This window comes from Eumetopias jubatus, unplaced genomic scaffold, assembly GCF_037043125.1.
Source record: "Eumetopias jubatus isolate StellerSeaLion01/CBP00866 unplaced genomic scaffold, mEumJub1_p1.0 scaffold_16, whole genome shotgun sequence".
NCBI classification, from domain to species: Eukaryota; Metazoa; Chordata; class Mammalia; order Carnivora; family Otariidae; genus Eumetopias; species Eumetopias jubatus.
In genome coordinates, this window is record NW_028274822.1 from 13,172,050 (window position 1) to 13,196,524 (window position 24,475).

General features: G+C 38.8%; 1 protein-coding gene across 1 annotated transcript in view; it reads right to left on the reverse strand.

Moving 5' to 3' along the window:
• The window catches only part of SERPINB11 (serpin family B member 11), a 58,974-nt gene that overhangs the window by 33,804 nt on the left and 695 nt on the right, over nucleotides 1–24,475 (reverse strand). The window contains exon 3 of the mRNA XM_088019308.1: nucleotides 3,830–3,866. Coding sequence (XP_087875434.1) covers nucleotides 3,830–3,866 — 37 coding nt within the window. The remainder of the gene's footprint in view (nucleotides 1–3,829; nucleotides 3,867–24,475) is intronic.

Below are 24,475 nucleotides of genomic sequence, written 5' to 3' on the forward strand. Positions count from 1 at the left end.
CTAAATAGGGATGTGTGGTGGGGTGAGAAGAGGTGAGAGCCGGAGCCGAAGAGGAAAGGAGCAGGTTGGACTAGAGGTTCCAGGAGGGTGCTGGGATGTAGAGATCACGTCTCTCATGTCCCTCTGAATAAGGTCAAATGACTAGTCCTGTTGCCTGGCCAAATCTTCAGAAAATCCTCTAGGCTTCATTTTCTTCAAATGCAAGTCAGACAGTTGGAGCATATGACCTTCTGTAGCCCCTTCCCTGTCCCATACGTCTCTCACCCTAACTTGGAGGGATGAAGCTGGCCATAGCTCATCAGACCTCCGGAAGACCCTATGCTGCTGTTTATTGTGTTAAGTGTTTATTTTTCACCCTCTAAGTATATTTTGTAATTTAATTTATGGTGCTGCTGATTTTGCTTCTAAGGTCCTTTTTATTGCAAGGGTTTATGATTGGAGCCAAGGGCTATCTGATTACCTGCTTGTCCAAGGTGATGACCAGCCCCAGCCTCAAGGAAGTGAGATACTGTGCTATTAACCAGGCAAGAGAGTCTCTAAAGTGCTGAATCCTGAGATTCTGAACCCTCCCAGGAGCAAATGTCAGAACGCTGATCTGTTGGCTAACTGGTTGCTTCACAGGGAAGAGGCAAACTAGAACTGCTTCTTCCAATTACACAGCACAATGAATAGCAACAAGGTGACAGCACTTGGAGTTCATGTTTGCTTAATGTATTAAAGAACAAAAGCTTGCAGAATCACTAGAGCTTGCTCACGCAGGGGGTGGGTGGGGGTGGGGAGCAGAGAGTCCTAAGGCTTTGAGATCTATTGTGTTTAAACAATGGTCCCAGATTTTCCAGGCAGCTTCATGGAGAATCAACATTACTATCTTGCATATTGAGTCTAATCACATTCTACATCTTGGCCTCTCCAATTACTTATTCATATTACTGAATGTGTGTTTATTGGCAGATATTGCCAAATGAGCGGCTGAGCAACATAGGGTAGAATTGGTCTCATTTTACTCTTACGGAAGCTGGGATAAAACTGGCCCAGAGTAAGCATACAAAACATACTCGGATTAATTAGTGATGACAAACCAAATGAACAAATAAATAATTCGTGAACAAATGATCATACCGTGTTTGTGGTACAAGCAGATATACCAGATCTTGTCTCTATGTCCTGTCTTCCCCAAACCTTATGCCTCAACGGCTGGGAGATATTTGTGGGGTGTAGAAGATACCTGGCCTATCACCCTCACTTAACTACATGTAAAATGGGTAGATTTCAGCTTGTACACATGAGAACTGAAAGAGATCCCAAAGTTCATTTAGGCCAAACTGCTCTTCTTACAGAAGACAAAAGAAGGAAGCTTAGAATTGACATACTTGTTTGGGACCGAACTAGGACTGCAACCAGTTGGTAGATGGTCTCCACCTTGACCAATTAGATCTCTTTACCTTGTTGACATCTGAATCTTCCTTTCTTTTAACTGCTGCCTATGTCCAACCAAATTAACCCTATATGAAATTCTGGGGTATCTCCTACTGCCTCTCTTATTGAAATATATTAGCATACTCCGAAAATAAAACCTCTTGCCCTGAAAGTTCCTAAGGAAAAGCAAGCCGGTTTGTGACTCCACGACTGGGGGAACAATACAGCAGCAAATCATCTTATATCCCTTCACTCAACAGAAAAAGGGAAACAGATCCAGCAAGTCCTGACCCCCAACCTAATAATAGAATGTAGCTCATGTATGCTTATTCCTCATCCTGATTAAATAGGAGTCCTTCTGACAATAACAGCTAAGCCACTGGTATGGGGATATACTGGATGTTTTACAAACAATAATCAGCCAAGGAAAGTGCTTTCTCCGTGGGACCTGAAACATGCCTCCCCTTTCAAGAGACATTGGATAGCCAGGCAGCACCAGCAAGAAGGATCCTGCCAAAACAAGTAGACAGTCCTAGGAAGTGCTCTTCATCCCTGTGAGCCAGAGACTCCTTAGAAATTCTTTTTTCCCATCTAGAGGCACCATGATCCTGCCTAGGAATGTCCTTCCACCCTTTCAGGTGGCACCAGCCATGACCTGTGTGTCACCCAGCTGTAACAGGTATCAAGTAGACCAAAACAGCACAGCAAAAGCTCTGAAAATAAAATTTTCATCAGAACCACAGCCCACAAAAGCTGGCCAGGGCTTGTATGCCAAATCTAAACAAGGTGACTGCCTATTAAAATAAAAGATTTAAAGAGGAGCCAGACTCTTTTAACAATACCCAAAAGACCCAGGATATGATTAAAAAAGAAATCACCTGATGAAGTCCCAGTAGTTCAAGATAAAAAGCTTTTGCACAGCAAAGAAACAGTCAATAAAACCAAAAGACAACCTATGGAATAGGAGAAGATATCTGCAAATGTCTTATCAGATAAAGGGTTACTATCCAAAATCTATAAAGAACTTATCAAATTCAACACCCAAAAAATGAAAAATCCAGTCAATAAATAGGTAAAAGACATGAACAGATATTGTTCCAAAGAAGACACACAAATGGCCAACAGACACATGAAAAAATGCTCAACATCACTCAGCATCAGGGAAATAACAAATCAAAACCACAATGAGATAACACCTCATACCAGTGAGAATGGCTAAAATTAACTCAGGAAACAACAGATGTTGGTGAGGATACACTATTGGTGGGAGTGAAAGCTGGTGTAGCCACTCTGGAAAACAGTATGGAGGTTCCTCAAAATGTTAAAAATAGAGCTACAAAATGAGTCAGCAATTGCACTACTAGGTATTTATCCAAAGGATACAAACACAGTGATTTGAAGGGGTACATGCACCCCAATGTTTACAGCAGCAATGTCCATAATAGCCAAACTGTGGGAAGAGCTGAGACGTCCTTCAACAGATGAACGGATAAAGAAGAGGTGGGGTGTGTGTGTGTGTGTGTGTGTGTGTGTGTGTGTGTGTGTGTGTGTGTGATGGAATATTACTCTGCCATCAAAAAGAACCAAATCTCAGCATTCTCAACAATGTGGATAGAACTAGAGGGTATTACGCTAAGTGAAATAAGTCAGTCAGAGAAAGACAAATACCATACGGTTTCATTCATATGTGGAATTTAAGAAACAAAACAGATGAACACAGGGGAAGGGAAGGAAAAAGAAAATAAGATGAAAACTGAGAGGGAGGCAAATAGGCACTATAATAGATGCTGAACTCTAGGAAAAAAACTGAGGGTTGCTGGAGGGGAGGTGGAGGGGAAGAGATAAATGGGTGATGGGCATTAAGGAGGGCACTTGATGTAACAAGTGCTGGGTGTTATATGCAACTGATGAATCACTAAATTCTATCTCTGAAACTAATAAAAAAAATTTTTAATTAAAAAAATCACCTGTCAAACCAAGAACCAGAAAAATAAAAATTAAACAACAAAAGACAACTGACAACAACATCAGATAGATCCAATACTGGGATTATCTGACATAATTTTAAATCAGACATCAGACATATTGCTTCAGCCAACAATTACAAATTCTCTTGAAACAAATGAAAAAATAGAAAACTTCAAGAAATAGAAATTATTAAAGAGGACTAAATAGAAATTATAGCAAATGCAATAACAAAAATACAAAACTTTCTGAATGGGCTAAATATTAGAGTAGAGAAGACAGGATAGGACCAGTGAACCTAACAACTGTTTAATAGAATTTACCCAATTTTAACAGATTTATAGAACTTATACAATTTACCAAGAAAAAATTGACTGAAAAAAATTAATAGATTTCAGGAACATTCAAGACAATAACATAAGATCCAATATTTGTTATCATCAGAGACTCAGAGAGGACAAAGAGAGTGGAACTGAAAGAACATTCTAAAAAATAATGGCTAAAACCCCATATTTAGCAAAAGGCATAAACCTACAGAATCAAAAACTGAATAAACCCCAAATAAGATAAACACAAAGAAATACATGTGAAGACACATAAAAATTTAATTCTGAAAAGTAAAGAGAAAGGGGGAAAAAAATCTTGAAATCAGCCAGAAAAAAAATGGCACGTTACCTGTAGGAAAACACTTATGAGTGACAGCACATTTCTCATCTGAAACAATGTAGACCAGAGGAAAGTGTCACACTTTTTTCAACTGCTAAAAGAAAAGAACTACCAACTGCCAGTTCCATAACCCATAAAACTATACGAATTAGAAATAAAGACATTCTCAGGTGCAAGAAAAGAATTTTTAATTAGCAGACCGACTCTTCTTAAAGGTTAAAAAATTCCTTCTTTAAAGAAAGTTCTTTAAAAAGAAAATGATAAAAGAGGGAATTTTGCCTCATCCTGAAGAAATACCAATAGACACAACAGAAATATAGGTTTATATAATGAATATCCTTCTCCTCATTAGTTTTATAAACTGTATTGATTGAGGGGCACTTGGGTGGCACAATCGGTTAAGCGTCCAACTCTTGGTTTTGGCTCAGGTCCTAACCTCAAGGTCCTGAGATGGAGCCTCGCCTCTGGCTCCTCACTCAGCGAGGAGTCTGATTAAGACATCCTCTCCCTTTGCCCCTCCCCCCACTAGCGTGCTCACACACTTTGTCTCTAAAATAAATAAATGAATCTTTAAATAAATAAATAAATTACACTGATGATTGAAAAAAGTTATAACACGATCTGAAATTCAAAACAATGACATTTTAAAGTGTGGGGGAGACCAGTACCAATATCAGTAATAAAACAAAGGATATTTTACCAGATCCTGCAGCCATTAAGGAATAATAAGGGAAAACAACAAACAACTTTATACTGATAATTCTGACAATTTAGAAAAAATGACCCAATTCTATGATAACCATAAGCTAGTAAATTAAGAGAGATCATCTGAATCATTTTATAACCATTGACTCTCCAGATACAAATGGCTTCATGAAAAATATTTCAACCAACATCTAAAGAAAATTGACCACTTAATAGAAAATAGAAAGAAAATAGAAGAGAAAAAACACTTTCCAATTCATAGTATTAGGCCAACATTACCTTGATACCAAAGTCAAATGAAGACAGTATTAAAAAAAAAAAAAAAACTAAAGAAAACTACAAACCAAGAACTCTCATGAACATAAATGGGAAAATCCTCAACAAAATATTAGCAACTCAAACCCAATGATATATAAAAAAATTACATAACTTTGCCAAGTGGAATTTATTCTAAGTATGAAAGATTGATCCAGCATTCAAAAACCTCTACCATATCAACAGTCTAAAGATGAAAAATCATATGATCAGAGCAAATGATCCAGAAAACATTTAACTAAATCAAGCACTCACTCATGATAAAACCTCAGCAAAATAGGAATAGAGGCTAATTGCCTCAACTTGATAAAGAGCATCTACAAAAACACCTACAGCTAACATTAAACTTAATAGTGAAAGATTGAAATCTTTCCCCTTATATTAGGAACAAAACAACTCTTATTCAACATAGTCCTAGTAATTCTAGCCACTTTGATAAGGTAAGAAAAAAGAATGAAAGACATATTGGAAAGAAAGAAAACTCCCCCATTTTCAGATCATGTGACAGTCTATATAGAAAATCCCAAGGAATCTCCACAAAACTTCTATAATTAATAAGTGAGTTCAGCAAGGTTGCAGGATACAGTATAAACACATAAAAGTTAATAACATTTCTCTATACTAACAAAGAGCATGTGGAAACCAGAACACTTTCAATTTAAAACATACTTATGATCTCTCAAATAAATAAAATACTTAAAGATATTCACTTGTCTCTCATTCAAAATTTCTTAGCTCATCTCTTAGAAAGAGGATGTATTTGGTATCTCAGTATCTTTTTTTTTTTTTTACTTATGCCTCACTTGGCATTTGTTTGCCACATTAATTTACTGCAGGATACTGGCAAATCTATGCAGATGATGACACATATTGATTCCTTTAATTCCACTTCACTGGAGGACATGCAGGCCAAGATCACAGAAAATATATGTGTTAGACAAGCTTGTACAGGCATTAGTTATAGTGCAGTTGGCCAGGAACAACATACATTAAATGAGAGTATCTATAAGCAGAAAAATACCTAAAATGAGGTGTACTGATTTGTTAACACAAATGTGACCAGGGGCTCACAGGAACCTAGCCCTATAATTCCCATAGGAGCAATGAGTGGTTCAGTATTCATTAAACCAGTGTTCCATGATGACTTTAAAGAACATAATTATCATGAATACCAAAATTGGATGGTATCTTGTTTCTTCTCTAAACACAGCCTAAAGAAGAATTTTTAAGAACCTGGCTACTTGGCAATGTTGCAAATCATCAATATTCTAAGTATCACGATCTGATGTGAAAGGAATTAAAATGTTAACATCGCTGACCTATTAATATCCTAATAAAAACTGTGAAAACTCACCTTAGAAAAAAATACCTGTGCACACATTCATATAATTTTGCAATCATAAGAACTTCTGATGTAGTTCAAGCTGCATTTTAAGGCAAAGAAACTCACAGACTTAGGAAGCAGATGAAAAACATAAGCAGTAAACAAAACCAAGAAAATTAGAAGAACAAAAGGGTATCATTTTACACATATTAGAAAAAGGTGGCTTAGTGAGCACTGGACAAATAGATTTATCTTGATGCCCACTATAGCATGCAGAAGTATTCTGACCTTAGGAGTACAAAAAACAATTAGAGCCTCATTCCTAGAAGTAAAAAAAAAAAAAAAAGAGTATTAATGTAATTTTCTTCTTAGCATGGTTATAATGATTAAAAATAATGTATAATAATACCAATAATGTATTAGGCCTATAAAAGACATTCAAAAAACAGCAGTTGCCATTATTATAACAGCCAGTGCTGCTGAAGACTGGTCAAACTATGTAGGGAGAGAATGTAGCGAAGATAGAACTCTCATACACTACCAGTGGGATACAAGAGGGTGCCACCACTTTGGAAAACAATTTGGTTGTTTTATTTTTTCCATCTTTATTAGGATATAATTGACCTATAACACTGAGTAAGTTTAAAGTGCACATAATGTTAATTTGGTGCACTTACATATTGCAAAATGACTCCCACCACAGCATTAGCTAACACCTCCATGACATCACACGATTATCATCTCTTTTTGTGAGTTGTTTTTGTTCAAGAAGAGCTGTCTAATTGTTAATCTCTGTGGGGAGGGTTAAAGGCTGGGGTCTCCAACACTGCCATTTTGGTGATATCACTCTAGAAAACTTCAAATTTCTCGGAGTTGAGCAATTTCACATCTAGAGAAAGTCTTCCTCACGTGTACAAAGAGACACGCATTGGTTAAACATATACTCACCATATGATCCAGTAATTGCACACTTTGGAATCTACCCAAGAGAACTGAATACATATGTCACAAAAGGGCTAGTATGCAGATGTTCATAGACACCTTATTCATAATATTCAAAAACTGGGAATACCTCAAATTTTTATCAGCTGGTGAATGGTAATATAAACCACAGGAGAGTACTCAGTGAAAAAAAGGAAGAAAGTACCGATACCTGCAGCAACATGGATGAACCTCCCCACATACTATGCTGGGCAAAAGAAATGGGACAGAAAGAGTAGCTATTATATAATTCTACTTACACGATGTCCTAGAACAGGCAAAACTAACAGAAAACTGATTAGTGGTTTCCCAGGGCTGGAATTGGAGAAGAAATTGATGGTTAAATAGTCCTAGGAGAACTTCTGATTGAGAGGAATGCTCTACATCTTGAGTGGGTGTTGCTTACACAGGTGTTTACATTTGTCAAAAGTCACTGCACTACACTTTTATAAAGTGTGAATTTATTTTATGTAAATTATAGCTCAATGAAATTGATAAACAATGAGGAATAGGAAGAGATTTGTATAAAGCACACATAGTAACTATTGTCTCTGGAAGTATGGGGGGAGCAGAATACTTTTTAATTAAATGTTTTTAAGAATAACCCCATGCTTAAGAAAAAAATTAAAAGTTACATTATGCATACATCCCATGTGACCTCACCTAATTTTAAGTGATGTGTACTCATGGTAAATTCAATAAAATCTTCAATTAAATATTTTAATGATTCAAAAAGACCATTAAGTTGAAAACAGCAGTGTGTGTGTGTGTGTGTGTGTGTGTGTGTGTGTGTGTAAGTGGAGAATTCATATGCGAGTATAGTTTGGGGATATAGCCTTGATTCACACTAAGGTGCTGGCAGTTTTAGAAATCATTGCTTTTGCACCATATGTGTGAATCTCAACACAGTGAAAAAGGCAAGTAATGTCTTAGTGTTTTTATGAAACTGGTTCTGATGTTGAGGTCTGGGGAACTTTCAGCGCCTGCAGATCACACAAGAAGAATCCTTTCTACAGATGTAAAAGTCTGGAAATATCGACTGGATTAGGAATTCAGAACGTCTATAACGAACTTAAGCAAAAATTATGCTGTTGAAATAGTGCAAAAGATGCTAGATTTGCAGTGGGTGAGGAAGGCCTTTGGAGTCTAGACTCCCAAAACTACGAACGACAAAAGAAGTTTACTGCAGGGAGTGGTTTGTTTGCTTAAGAATGAGAGAGTTTCAATACATTTACACCAGGAGAGGGCTCCACTAGAGATAGAGGTTCATTTAGAAAAGGTGTGTTACTAATGAAAGAAGTTCTTGAGAAAATGGAAGATGGGAATAACAGGAGAGAGGCCGGTAGGTCTGAAGTCTAGAGGGTGATGGGAAACTGAAGAAGTTCCAAAACGTATATCCTTTTCTTTTTTCTTTAATGAAAAGGAGGAAAAGACATCAACTGGAAGGGATAAAGCTATGGGATGAGTAGAGAATTTAGAAAGGAGAGGAAGTTAATAGAACCTTTGAGGGAAATGTGAGAGGGAGGGGACCCAGGATGGTAAAAAGTTTGGGAAACACTGTTGGAAGAATAGCTTAAATCAGAAATCACGACTTGTGCGTGTGTGAGTGTGCTAAAATATACATAGAGTAAAATTTACTATTTTAATCATTTTTAATTCTACAATTCAGTGGCATCAAGTACATTCACATTGTTGTGCAGCCGTCACCAATATTGTGGCTCCTCAAACTGTTTTCCACAATAGTCACACCATTTTACACTCCCGCTGGCAATGCACAAGTGTTCTATTTTTCTCCACATTCTTGCCACATTTGTTATTTTCTGGGAGGGTATTTGTATATCTTCCTTGGAAAAATGTCTATTCGAGTCCTTTGCAATTTTTCTATTGGGTTTTGGTTTTTTCTTACTGAGTGGTAGTTCTTAATATATTGTGGACATTAATCCCTTATCAGATATATGATTTGCAAAGGTTTTTTTTCCCATTACGTGGATTGCTTTATACTCTCTAGATAGTGCCCTTTGATGCAAAAAAGTTTTCAATTTTGATCAAATCCAATTTATCAATTTCCTCTTTTGCTCCCTAGGTTTTGGGTAGCATATCAAAGAAATCATTGCTAAATTCAATGTCATGTTTTTCCACTATGTGTTCTAAGAATTTTATAGTTTTAGCTCTTACATTTACTCCTTTGACCTTTTTGACTTAATGTTTACGTATGGTGTAACGTAAGGGCCCAACTTGATTCTTTTCCATGCAGGTATCCAGTTTACCAGCACCATTTATTTAAAAAGACTGTCCTTTCCTCCATTAAATGGTCTTGACACCCTTGTCAAAAATCATTTGACCATATATTCAAAAGTTTATTTCCAGGTTTTCTATACTACTCCATAGGTATATAGTCTGTCTTTACACCGCACTGTTTGGATTACTATAAGTTTATAGCGTGTTTTGAAACCAGAAAATGTAAACTTCCAAGTTTATTCTTCTTTTTCAAGATTGCATTGGACCTGTAGATAGATTTGAATAGTCTTGTTATTTTAGCAATGCTACCTTTCCTATCCATGAACACGGCATCATTCCATCTATCTATGTCTTCTTTAATTTCTTTCACCAGTGATTTGTAGTTTTCATTCTATAAATCTTTTGCCCACCTAGTTAGTTCCTGGTATTTAATTCTTTCTGACACTGTTGTAAATGGATATGTTTTCTTAATCTTCTTTTCAGATTTTTCTTGTTTAGAGTGTAAAAATACAATTTTTGTTTGTTGATTTCATATCTTAGAAACTTCCTCAATTATTTACTAGTTCTAACAGACTTTCTGTGGAATCTTTGGTGTTTTTTACATATAAGGTCATGTCATCTTAAAGAGGGAGATCATTTTACTTCTTCCTTTCCAATCTGAATGCCTTTCACTTCTTTTTCTTGCTTAACTGTTCTGGCTAGAACTTCCAAAGTTATGTTAAGTAAAAATGGAAAAAGGGTAACAGATTTCAGTTTTTCACTATGCAATATGATGTTAGTTGTGGGTATTTCATAAATATCCTTTATCATGTTGAGGAAATCTTCTATTGCCAATTTGACAAATATTTTTATCAAAAGGTGTTGATTTTGTCTAATGATTTTCTACATCATATGAGATGGTCACATGGTGTTTTTCCCCTTCATTCTGTTAATGTGGTGTAGTACATTGATTGATTTTCATATGTTGATCTATTCTTGCATTCCAGAAATAAATCCTACTTGGGTCATGATGCATAATCCTTTTAGTATGCTGCTGAATTCAGCTTGTTAGCACTTTATGAGGATTTCTGTATCAATATTTATAAGAGATATTGGTCTGTACTTTTCTTTCCTTCATGTCCCTCTTGCTTTGATATCAGGGTAATGCTGTCCTCATAGAATGAGTTAGGAAGTGATCTCTCCAGTTCAATTTTTGGAAAAGTTTGAAAACGACTGGTGTTAATTTTTTCAATAGCTCATAGAATTCACCTGTGAAGCCATTTAGCCCAGGGCTTTCCTTTGTTGGGAGAAACTATGACTTCAGTGAATACAAAATAAGACTACATTTCTCTTTATAATCAGATGAAATATAATCCATCCACCATCCTGTCCATTAAAGATGCCATTCTCTCTCCCTGGATCCTCCCTCTCTTAACAATTTTAGGAACCCCACAATTTAAGAACCCCACAATGTTTAACAAATTGAGATGTGGAGGGGGATTGCCAGTCTTATACTTGTTTTAAAGAAGAAACACCAGAAACCTATTTAGTCCCCAGGAAGTCTCGTACTATTGACTTGCTGTTGCAGCCACTGCCACACAGTGTCACTAGTGGTGCTGCCTGAAATGGGCAGCACCTGGCAGCACACAGCAATCCGAGGGATCTGAATCCTGCAACAGTGATCTCCAAACCCTTTGCTCAAGAAAAACTCATAACTTTTGTTTAAACCTTTGCCCCACATGTTTTAGTTGACAGCTAAAATTATGGCCAAAATACAGTTACAAAGGATATAATTTGTGTCATATTATGAGTGTTGCCATTTTTAAAATAAAACTATGTTACCCAGAGCAATCTATACCTTCATTGCCGTCCCAATCAAAATTCCAATAACATTTTTCAAAGTGCTGGAACAAACAATCCTAAAATTTGCATGGAATCAGAAAAGACCCCGAATTGCCAAGGAAATGTTGAAAAAGAAAAACAGAGCTGGTGGCATCATGTTGCCCTATTTCAAGCTGTATTACAAAGCAATGATCACCAAGACAGCATGGTACTGGCACAAAAACAGACATATAGACCAACAGAACAGAATAGAGAACCCAGATATGGACCCTCCGTTCGATGGTCAAATCATCTTCAACAAAGCAAGAAAAAATATGCAATGGAAAAAAGACAGTCTCTTCAATAAATGGTGCTGGGAAAATTGGACAGCTATATACAGAAGAATGAAACTCGACCATTCTCTAACACCATACACAAAGATAAACTCAACATGGATGAAAGACCTCAGTGTGAGACAGGAATCCATCAAAACCCTAGAGGAGAACATAGGCAGTAACCTCTTTGACATCGGCCACAGCAACTTCTTTCAAGATACTTCTCCAAAGGTTGGTGAAACAAAAGCAAACATGAACTTGTGGGACTTATGAAGATAAAAAGCTTCTGCACAGCAAAGGAAACAGTCAACAAAACAAAGAGGCAACCCACAGAATGGGAGAAGATATTTGCAAATGACACTACAGACAAAGGGCTGATGTCCAAGATCTATAAAGAACTTCTCAAACTCAACATCTAAAAAACAAATAATCAAGTCCAAAAAATGGACAGAAGACATGAACAGACACTTCTCCGAAGAAGACATACAAATGGTTTACAGACACATGGAAAAATGTTCATCATCATTAGCCATCAGGGAAATTCAAATCAAAACCACACTGAGATACCACCTTACACCAGTTAGAATGGCAAAAATGGACAGGGCAAGAAACAACAAATGTTGGAGAGGTTGTGGAGAAAGGGGAACCCTCTTACACTGCTGGTGGGAATGCAAGGCGGTACAGCCGCTTTGGAAAACAGTGTGGAGGTGCCTCAAAAAATTAAAAATAGAGCTACCCTATGACCCAGCAATTGCACTACTGGGTATTTACCCCAGAGACACAGATGTAGTGAAAAGAAAGGCCATATGCACCCCAATGTTCATAGCAGCAATGTCCGCAATAGCCAAACTGTGGAAAGAGCCAAGATGCCCTTCAACAGATGAATGGATAAAGAAGATGTGGTCCATATATACAACGGAATATTACTCAGCCATCAGAAAGGATGAATACCCAACTTTTACATCAACATGGATGGGACTGGAGGAGATTATGCTAAGTGAAATAAGTCAAGCAGAGAAAGTCAATTATCATATGGTTTCACTTATTTGTGGAACAGAAGGAAGAGCATGGAGGACATTAGGAGAAGGAAGGGGAAAATGAAGGGGGGAGATCGGAGGGAGAGATGAACCATGAGAGACTATGGACTTTAGAAACAAACTGAGGGTTTTAGAGGGGAGGGGTGTGGGGGGATGGGTTAGCCGGGTGATGGGTATTAAGGGGGTCACGTACTGCATGGAGCACTGGGTGTTATACGAAAACAATGAATCGCGGATCACTACATCAAAAACTAATGATGTATTGTATGGTGACTAACATAATAAAATAAAATTTAAAAATAAATGAATAAATAAAAAATAAAACTATTTCATCACTTTTAAATCGATCCAGTGGAATTTAACCATAATACCTACTATTTACCCATTTTTAAAACACATGAACAAGCCTTTTAACTTTTGAAGATTTTAAATCATTCTTCTTCACATGGAAATTATATTTCCATTCCACTTTCTTCAAAGAATTTTATCCTGGGGCGCCTGGGTGGCTCAGTCGGTTAAGCATCTGCCTTTGGCTCAGGTCATGGTCCCAGGGTCCTGGGATCGAGCCCCACATCGGGCTCCCTGCTCGGCGGGAAGCCTGCTTCTCCCTCTCACACTCCTTCTGCTTGTGTTCCCTCTCACTGTGTCTCTCTCTGTCAAATAAATAAAATCTTAAAAAAAAAAAAAGAATTTTATCCTAATTTAACGTTTTTATATTTTAAAGTCTTCTATTGATAACTTTGTCATCCTTCTCTCCAATGACAATGTTTATAAATTAAAATATAAATTGTTTGTATGATCATATTACTTTAAATGTTTAAAACATCTTTTTTTAGATTGAGTTATCTATCACTACATTTACTATTGGTATAAAATTAAAAATTTGTAACATAATTATTAAATACAGTAGCTACCTACTATTGGTATAAAATTAAAAATTAATACAGAAGCTATTTTTTAATTGGAGAAGCATCTCTTAATGAGATGAATCATAAGAAAATTTCCCTGTGCTTTTTCACTTAAGATAAAAACATATATTGCTAAAAATTCATTAGTTCTGCATCTAAAACAAAATTTTGGACTTTGTTAGTAGCAAGTTGAACCACTAACCATTTTTAGAAATGAAATAAAATGAGAACTCACGTTCACAAGAGGAAATATTCATGATGAGATCTGATGAAATAGATTTTATATATTAATTGAATAATGCACACCATATCTGAAATAAATTTCATAGGTTTTCTCTAATGTATCTTAAAAATACATAACCCAGTAAAACATTCCAGTTAGTTTGGTATTTTCTTGTGCCTGAGATAATATCTGGAATATGAGAAAAGAATTTGTCACAATAAGTAGAAAAATCATATTTAATGTTCAGTAGCTTTTGAGGTGCTCTTCTGCTTTGTTCTCCTGAGGAACACAATCTTGACAATAGTCAAAGCTTTGAAGGAGCTGTGTTATTGAAAAATTGCCATTACTCCCACCGTCATCCTGACTTCTTTTATAAATATTCCTAATCCAGAATAACTCAATCTGAGCTAAAATACTTCCCTTCTGACATTGCATTCTTCACAGTTTAAAGGAGTCTGTATAAAACCGGGGAAGGCAGAAGCCCTCTGGGTGGGCCTGTAGCATCTTGATTAATCATTAAAAGAGTTTTGTCTTTGTTGCTCCTGGGCATCTCACTGTAGTAAGATTTGCAGTAGGTGACGTTTGCTTTCTTGGGAAACCTGCCACTTGTGAACACAGGACATTCTCGGGCATAAAAATTTTGCAGAACACATGCATTTGAGATTTAGAAAATCTCATATAAAAGTTTCTGGGGACACCTTTAGGTTTATTCTCATTTAAAGACTGCTGTTTTGGAAGATGTTTGGGTTAGGGGAGGCCTCCCTTCCCTAGAACAGTCAGCTGTAAAGATTCCATGACCCCCTGTCCACTTTCACGGCATTCATTCTCTCCTCCTCTCTCTCCTTCCTTCTCTGCCCTTCCTCCTGCCCCACCTCCCTACTCACACCCTCCCCATGCATAGTCTTCCTCCTCCACCTCGCTCTCCCTGGCCCCCTCCCTCTCAGCCTCTGACACCACACGGGCCATCTGACCAAGGGGGCTAGGTCAGAAGTGGTCCATCATTAGACACATCTTGCTTTTGGAACTAGAGCTCCTATAAAGCCTTGGGAAGGGCTACTCACGTGGCATGCTACTTTCCTTTACTATTCTCTCAATGTTTACCCTTGAAACTAGGGCCTCCATGGTCCCTCGACAGCTGCCACTGAAAAGGGTCCAAAAGACAATGCAGAAGCCAGAGTGCAGCTCCTCCTAAGCTTGTTCCATGAGGCCTAGGGTGGATAAGCACCACAGGAGCCATGACCTCAGTTGCCTGATACTGTTCCAGCTGGTCCATCAAGGCGCTGAAAGTCCTCCCGAAGGCCAATGCCAGGCCGGCCCACGTGTCGTGTCAGTCCTCACACCTACACTCTCGGCCGCAGCACCCTCGGTAGATCATCATGAAGAAGTAGTCTGGTGTCCACGGATCACCCAGTGTCTAGGCTATTCAGGCTTATTTATGATCACATGGATAGAAGCATGTGTTTTATATTTATGTAAAAATAGCTAGATGGTTTCTACTCAGCTGTTAAAAGTTTTTAGTTCAGCTAGTGGGAGTGTTAACTGTAGTGGACTAAGTACCCCCTCAAGACTTCATGTCTACCAAGTATCTCAGAGTGTGACCTAATTTAGTTATAGAAACACTGCAGATACAATTAGTTAGGAGGAGGTAACACTGGCTTAGGATGAGTTTTAATCCAATGGCCAGTGCCCTTATAAGAGAAGAGACACACAGAGAAAAAGGTCCTATAAAGACAGAGGCAGAGACTGAATGTACAAGCCAAGGAACAGTAGGAGCCACCAGAAGCTGGAAGAGGCAAGGATTTGCCCCTAGAGCCTTCAGGGGGAGCGTGGTCCTGGTAACATACTGATTTTAGAATTTTAGGTTCCAGAAGTGTGAGAGAATAAATTTTGGTCATTTTAATCTACACAGTGTGGGGTATTTCATGATAGTAGTCCTAGGAATCTACTACCCTGCTTGAGAGTGGAGGAATTCCCTCTTGTATTTTCCCGACTATATTTCTGAATTATCTTAATTTAACAGAGAAAGCATCAAGTATTTCAAAAATTTTTTTTAAAGATTTTATTTATTTATTTGACAGAGAGAGACACAGCGAGAGAGGGAACACAAGCAGAGGGAGTGGGAGAGGGAGACGCAGGTTTGCCTGCGGAGCAGGGAGCCCGATAAGGGGCTCGATCCCGGGACTCTGGGATCATGACCTGAGCCGAAGGCAGACGCTTAACGACTGAGCCACCCAGGCGCCCCTCAACAATTTTTTAAAAAAATACTTTCAAAGAAGTACAGATACTTCCGAACATCATTGGAATAATATTGTAAACCAAATTAATACTGACCAAAATTCAATTTAATGCCCTGAATTTCAGGAACAGTTCTTTTACATAAAGTACAATTAATTAGCAGTTTTGTCAAGTGATCCTCTTAGTGTAGGGAGGACATCACTGTAATGATTTAAGTTCAGGAGTTTCTTGCGCAGTAGCATAATAATTACTAGAAGTAGACTGTATCCTGCTTGGGTAACTGGGAAATTGAAGGAGGTGATAACTGTTCCTGGCAGTCCTGGAGAGACAGATGCTAAAAGGCAGGGTCATTCCAGGAATGCAGAGGCTTGTTCCACAGGTAATGAGATGGGAAGTATATGGCGATAGGATGGCCTTGGACCTTGGAATTTTGGCTCAAGGTAGGAGGCTTACCAAGTCACCTGTCACCCATATGTAAAGGAACCTTGGCAAACCTCCCTTGTCAGTAAGCCCCTGCTTCTGGCACTGTACTGAGGATCACTCAGTTAGCCTACCCCACTAGGTCATAGAAAATAACTAAGAACCATTGCATGGAGAATGGGTCACTATAGAAGCCTTAAAAATGTGATGGTCAAACATATTATGTAACCATCCCTAAATTCAAAACCAAGGTGCATTCAAGAAGCATTCATCCAAATGTAAGCAGACAACAATCAGTTATTCCTGGTTACTGCTAGACTTGATGCACAGAAAAAATGATCTCTCCTTGTGTTCCAAAGACATGCTTACTCTACTGAAACATCAACAGAGCCCCATAATAGAAGACGTGGAAAGCAGTGTAATTTTTCTGAAAAGATTAAAAGGTATAGAATGAAATTTTAAAATAGGGCTGATTAAAATGATGTAAAATATAAATCAGTCAAAATGATAAATATCAACCCAAAACTAATGAAAAGGAAGGGCTGTATGAATGGCACTAGAGATGGGAAGGAAGGAGGGGAAAACCCTAAACTGAGAGAAACGGACCAGGGAACTCGTGGACTGAAGTTAAGAGTGTCGAGATGGCCCAGGTAGGCTGGAGAAGGAACGCCTGCAAAAGACCCCCAGGGGAAGGACCTGCATCTGAGTGGTGGCAGTGGGAAGGGAGTCCGAGATGTGGAGAACTAAAGGCAGAATCCCAAGGAAGATGAGTCAACGGTGACAAGTAATTCAGAAAATTCACTGTCAAGGACTGGATAAGGGGCCATCAGAAGGTTATCAGGAAACCACCAACGGACGTCAGCAGGAATGTTTATGGGGCATAATGGGGTTAGGGTACAACAGATTCAGAAACAGAATTACATTTCAATGATCAATCTCCCTACTTTCCCCACCCACACTGCAAAAAAAAAAAAAAAAAAAATGATAGCTACACAACCTTTTCAACATGATTTTTTCTCCACTGAACATTATCCTTGAAGACTGATTTACATTCGCTGCTGTAGGATATTCCGTTGTATGAACCTAGCATAATTTATTTTCCTTATTCTTCTATTAATATACATCTAAGTTGTTTCTACTTCTTGTCAGTGCCAACTGTATGGCCATTAACCCCCTTATACATGTCTTCTTGAGCAGAGCATGTGAGTACCTCTGAGGTATATATTTAAACACAGAACTGCTGAATCTGAAGCACATACCGCCAGATATTCCTGAAGTAGTTGTACTAACATTTTCACCAACACTTCATCAGTAATGCCCTTCTTCCACATCACACCAATCTGAAGTATTTAAAATTGTTACTGGTGTTAATCTCATTGTTTTAATTGTAATTTTCCTAGAAAGATGAAGCATCTTATCCCTGTAAATGTATTCTAGCTTTCAGTATTTACTTGTCAAGATCCATGGAAAAGGTTTTTCAGATTTCAGTTGGAATTGAATTTGCCAGGCCCATCATAAGTAAGCAGCTGATCCCACAGTCTTTATAACCATTGCTGTCGCCACAGCAACTTAGCACCACAGCCACTTGACGTCCCAACACCTGCTTTCCGCCTGCACTTCCTGTGTTACCTCCATCAGTGATAACTTGATGCTACTATATGCAATATGCCGGTGCCCCATTTCCTCTCAACATGCGCTTCTCAACATGCGAGCAACCTGATTCCAGAATTCCATTTGAAGATATTTTTCCTAAAGCAATTTACTTACTGTATTAGTCAAGGGCCTAGCAGAAAACAAATGACACAAAGTTGATAATTCAGGAGTGTTTGATAAAAAAACTATACAAAGTACGGTCAGGGCTAAGAGAAACAGACAAAGGATGGTGACTGGCACGAGGCGAACAACAGTGGGGAGACACCGCCACCCCTAGACCTAAATAGTAAGGGGAGGAGTAGTTACCAAAATCCAGGAAACTGCTGGAGCTACAGAAAAGGCTGCCCAATAGCATCTGTGGCTTTTGTCAAAGAAATGCAACCATCCCTTGGCAACCTAGCTGAGAGGAAGCCGGGTGACTCGTTGCCTCTCAATGGCCAAATGCAAGTGTTTGTCAGAGGACAAGACACTGATTATGTTGCCCTACAACTCAGCTTCCTGGAGCCCAGAGGAGGTTGAAAGAGTGAAGAGTAGAACTAGAGAAGCAAAATAAAATCCCCAGCAAACCCACATCCCACGTACTCAAGTTTCTTCATGCTCTAGAATTTTTCCTCTCCATCAGTACTCCAGAGACAGTATCAACAACAATCTATATCACTTTATATAAAGAGCATATTCAAATAGGTAAGAAACATCATGAATCCAATGATGAAAAGGGCAAAAGACATGAGAAGATTTTCACAAAGAAGGAGATTCAACTAAAACAGATAGAAAATAAAATAGGAATATATTCCATTTGTTGACTATGAAATGAAAATTTTGAAGTCACCTGAAATACTGGGAGCATTTAGAATGAAGAGTTAAAACCATAAAAGGGTGAAGAGGTAACAGATGACTTAATGAATAGTAAGGAGTAACACACAAGATGGGTAGGTGTCATGCAGTGACATACGTGCACAGCTGGAAACTGAAAATAGGGCACTGAAGACAGGAAAAAACAATGGCTAGAAAAGGCAGTGGAAATAAAAGAAAGAGAAGACCATGTTTTCTGGCTTCATAGTATGAAGATGGGGAATTGAGAAACTGCCCCTGAGAAAAGATCCAGAGACATGCAGTCCCAGGGAACACCCATTATTTTACATAAAACAAAGAGGAAGAGGAAAGGGGAGAGCCTACACTGGTGTTTCTTGGCAAAAGAACAGGAATGCCCACATGAATCAGGGCGGGAGTTATAAGAAGACAACAAGGAACAGTGATGGATTCAGTTGAAAGTAGGATGACTGTCCTGGGTGGTGCTGGAGATGTGGGAATGGGAGATTCATATGAATCTGTCTTCCATGATATACTTACACAGGAGACCAATTCCCTAACTAATGTCTGTATAAATCTTACTGGAATGAGTTCTCTTCTGTGAAATTCTTTCACAAAGCTAATTAACCCCATTCTGATGTTATTCAATGCATACACAGCTGTATCTGTATCTGCAGGGGATAGAGTAATTGGCAGGTAGTCTATCACTGGATGCTCATTGTTCTCACTAACCAGTTCCCCTGTAAAGAGACATACCATATACTTCGTAAGAAGGAAGAAGAAATAAAATTCCCCTAGGACTTGCAATTTAACAAATCACACCCTTCACAAGGAAGTAAGGTTCAGGAAAACCAAGGAGATATTTCTTAACCAACCTATAAAGCATTAGAAATAGCAGGATGGTTCCCAAAAGTGTATGTTCTGCCTAAGTTTTATTGGGTTTCTGAATTCCTGGAACCCATGATGTTGGTGTATTATTTAGAAAATACCCGAAGACACAAGTTGGCATGGAATCACATGCAAAAACTTCTGAGAATGGCTGAGTGATCTGTGACACCATGTGACATCAGGATGTCATAATCCTATTACATGACTGGAACACTTTTTAGGAACAGAAGAAAAGTATGAAATTATTTCTCAGTTGAGCCCAAGCTCTCTCTAAACATAAGCAAACTCCTGGTCCTTATAATTAGTCCCTTATCCTCAGACTCTACTTCTGCATGACAAATCTTAGCAGCTTAGCCTCAGGGGATTTCAGCCTTAGTCAGAAGTTCCCTCAAAGGCCAATTTATACCAATTCATCACCAAATTTCTTCCTTCCATGCCCAACCTGAGCTTCTTGCTTCTGTCCTATGGGGTCAGGTCTCTTTCTCTTGGAGCCCAAAGAAACCACTCCTGTTCCTGCTCCAGGAACCCATACTTCTATCTGGTGACAATGGCCAGTGACGTAACCTTCACTGAGAAGCTCCTATTCCCATGTTTGTAATTTTTCATCGTGGGTCTTTTTCTTGTCATTTCTTCTAACTTTGGACCTATTCCTTCATCAAAACCCCAAATTCGGCTTCCTCCCTTACCCCACCCAGTCTCAGCTCAGGGATCTGTTACATAACAATCCCACTCAGGGATTCACTATACACAGAGGGACAGATGAGACCAGCATGGCCTGGAGGGTAGGGAGATCTGCCAGAAAAAAACTTTCAGTTTTAGAAACAAAACTCCCGTTCACCCTCTACCTCCAATCTCCACTACCCCTGGGGCAGGCCAGGTGTGGGGCTAGATGCCCCACAACCACCACCCTCACCCCTGCCATAGCCATACCTCAGGGTACAGTGTACTCTGGGGAAAAACACTTCTTTTTGTCTGCCTCTTTTCCCTCCCTCCCTCCCTCTTCATTTCTACTAAATCCTACCTTGATAGAGCTGTCTGGGGGAAGGGACGGTTGGGCATGATTTGATTCTCTCTCTGAGCCTCATGCCCAGAGGAAATCACCTGGATATCACTCCCCACTCACTGTTCTTGGCTGTCCCAGGATGGAGCCCTAAAAGGACATCTGAAAACCAGCCTTCTCTCCTGGTGACAGTGGGGCTTAGTGTTTGATTCTATCTCACCCCTTCTGATTTTGTAGGAGGACATTACCTCTTTCAAGAGTGCAGAAGAAAAAGGTTCTTTTCATTTAAACACAAGGAGGTATGTCGTTTCAAGCCCAGAGTCTGTCTAACATACTACAGGTAGTGGATACACATACAGGTTCCTGAGCCAGCTTATCTGCCTGATATCTCACCTGTGCAATTCACTACCCATAGACACCTGAGCTTTTACTCAATTGCTCTGTGCTTCATTTCTGTCATCTGTGCAATGGGGATAACAAAGGGACCTGCCTTAATAAGTTGGAAAAGGTGTAAATGGGTGAATATCTATCACCACTGGGTAAAAGTCAAGTTTTTAATATGATTCTACCTGTGGAACATCATGTACATGAAGGGAATAAAGTTCCTGTGACAGCAGAATTAACCATGGCATTCAAAGAACACTTTGTCTCATTTTTTCTTACAAGCAGTTGACTATGATGTCCACTCCATGAATAAGAAGCTGGTATGCTAAAGGGCAAGCGACAGAGAAATGTCATGATTCTGGAGCTCAGATAACTTATTTTTGATTCATATTTATATAAAAAACTAGAATGCTGCCACAAAAGATGTTCCATGTTTTGATCCATCGTTCTTCCCCTTGTGAGCATGTTAACACTGCAAGGTAAATGAACTTCCCACCGGCCTTAAAAAACGGAAAATCTGGGACCAGCTGCAAGGGGGCATGGGTGGTAACAAGGAGGGCAGCTATCAAGGTACAGCCTTTAAGGAAAGGCAATAGATTCTTGTTCTCCACGTATTGTTGAGACACTGCATCTGTAGTGCTTTAGACAGAACTCGAGCTATTTTCCTGGTTATACAGAATAATTACTAATGAAATTGACAGGTTGAACTAGCCCTTTCAGAACTTAAGATAGAAAATATAAGCTTGTTCATTGTTGACGTTTGAAGTGGGCCTTAAAGACATCCACATCCAAGAGAAGATTTTTTCAAGGGTTATTTCCAGGTGGATGTGGCAGGGGCATGTGAGGAAGTTGTAATTCTATCCTCATTGGTATTAGAAAGACACTTACCTGCATTTCATAGGAGCCAATGACTACAGGTCTGCAGTTTTTTGCTGCAGGTAAGAAGGAAGTACAGTAATAGAACGCTCATGCTTTAATCTCATAAATATGTTGAGTTGATTCACATGATGGATAGCCTGATTAAGAAATCAAAAGCTGACTTGCTTGAAATACTGACCACAACGAGGGATAAAAAGTGGCAGGAGAGAGCTATATATTCCGGAGCTCACTGTTCACCACACACAGGCTGACAGGCTCCCTGCCCACCTCTGCTTCCTCCAGGAACACAGGTATGTGCCCCCGGCTGCTCCAGCTCAGTAACAGGAATCATTTCTGAAAATGGTAATGGTGTGTTTTCTACCGTGCATCTATCTCAATCTGTGTGACTGTATTTTACTTATTCTGCCAGGGTAAAACTGAAACACCTCCATCTGATTTATCCTTTATCTAATTTATTTCTGATTAAACAGATGCTCCCATAGGTACACATGTGGTGAGGGGGAGAGTCTGTGGCACCCATAGAAGCCTAAAGGAAAAGGCAGAGAGGTGCCTCATGGGAGCTGGCTGAATCTTTGTGTTGGTGTCTGTAATAAAGCATTTTCTACCCAGGCCTAGTACTGCCAGTGACGGAAGAAAGATAAAGATGTTCTATTACTTTTTCACAGAAGTTTTTTTTTTTTTTTTACATAGTAATTTCGATAGTCGTTTAATTATGAAATTAATACAGCTACATTGAAAGAGGCTTGAAAAGTAGAAGAAAGAAAAACTTCAGTTGCCAGAATCCCACAATCCAAATATAAGTCATTTCTTTTAAGAAAATTTCATTATGGACTAACCTTCCCTTCATTAAACTCATAAAATGAATCTGATGCTTTTCTAGGAGTTCCAGATCTCACCAAGGTCGCCATGAATTCACTCAGTGCAGCAAACACCCACTTCGCATTTGATCTGTTCCAACAGCTGAAAGGATCAAAAAAGGATGACATCTTCTACTCCCCTCTCTCCATCTCAACAGCTTTAGCCATGACCTACTTAGGAGCCAAAGAAAACACTGCATTCGAAATTGGGGAGGTAGGTTAGGTCTCGGCTTCCTACACGCTGACCAGCTTGGACAGATTTCTCTGCCGGCTTGCGTGCGGTTTGCCACAGATCTGCCTGTGTAGCACAGCAGGCTGAGCATGCGCTTCCGTGACTGGGTGAGCACAGAGGTGTAAGGGGCACATGCCCTCCCCAGGGCTCTGCGCCATTCGCTTCCTTATGCCTAGATTTCCCGATTGCTGGGATGAACTCCCACAATTGTACAACAAACAGAGGCAAGGCTTACAGGGAAGAGTAATGGGAGAAATGATGCACTGATTTAAATTCATGCAAAACATTTCATGCTTTCTCAGCAATGAATAATGACACAGGATTCTGTGAAGTGGCTGGTGATCAACCAGCTTTGCTGTGGTTTTTCAAGGAGCAAATGCTTACACTGAAGTTTTCTTTTTTTTCTTTGTTTAGTGTTTTGGTTTGGTTTTGGTTTTGGTTTGGGGGTTTTGTTTTGTTTGGATTTGGGTTCTTTCTTTTTTTCTTTTTTATTTATTTCCAGATCTTTTGAGCAGTTTTCTTATCCCACTTCCTGTCTCTTCCAGGTCCTTCACTTTAATGAAGCCACAGAGAACACAAAAGAAAGAACTACAACAGATCATGTGAGTCACAGAGACTTGGGTCTAGAAGGAAAATTGCATATCCAGGAGGGTCATACTCGAAACTGGGAATTTCAGATAAACTGTGAAAAGTTCATTTTTAGGGAAAATCTTAGGTAAAATAGATTGGACAGAGATGTATCTCATTTCATATTACACACTTATTTATTTCATACTTTTGTCTCCTGGGGGGAGATCAGCACTGTGCCTAAAGAGCTTCAAATTCCTGCTTTGCTGTTCACCAATGGGTAACATGAACAAGACACAACTGCTCTGAGGCACAGTGACCTCATCCCAGTAAACTGGGAGTAATAAAAGAATCTTCCTCAATGCATACAAACAGATACAAAACATTACAACAGTGCCTAGATTACTGGAAACCCTGATAAAGTTTATGTATTATTATTATAGAATAACAATAATTACAGTAATCACAACACTGTTGCTAAAATAATATAATTTTAATTAATACATAAATGGGATTAACACATCCGAGCACATTTTGGAAGATGATTAGATGAGATATATAGTTTATAGCCTTAAGGTCCAAAACTCTTAGCTAGCAAGTAGAAGGTTCTGGATTCACACAGGCCTAGGTTCAAAAC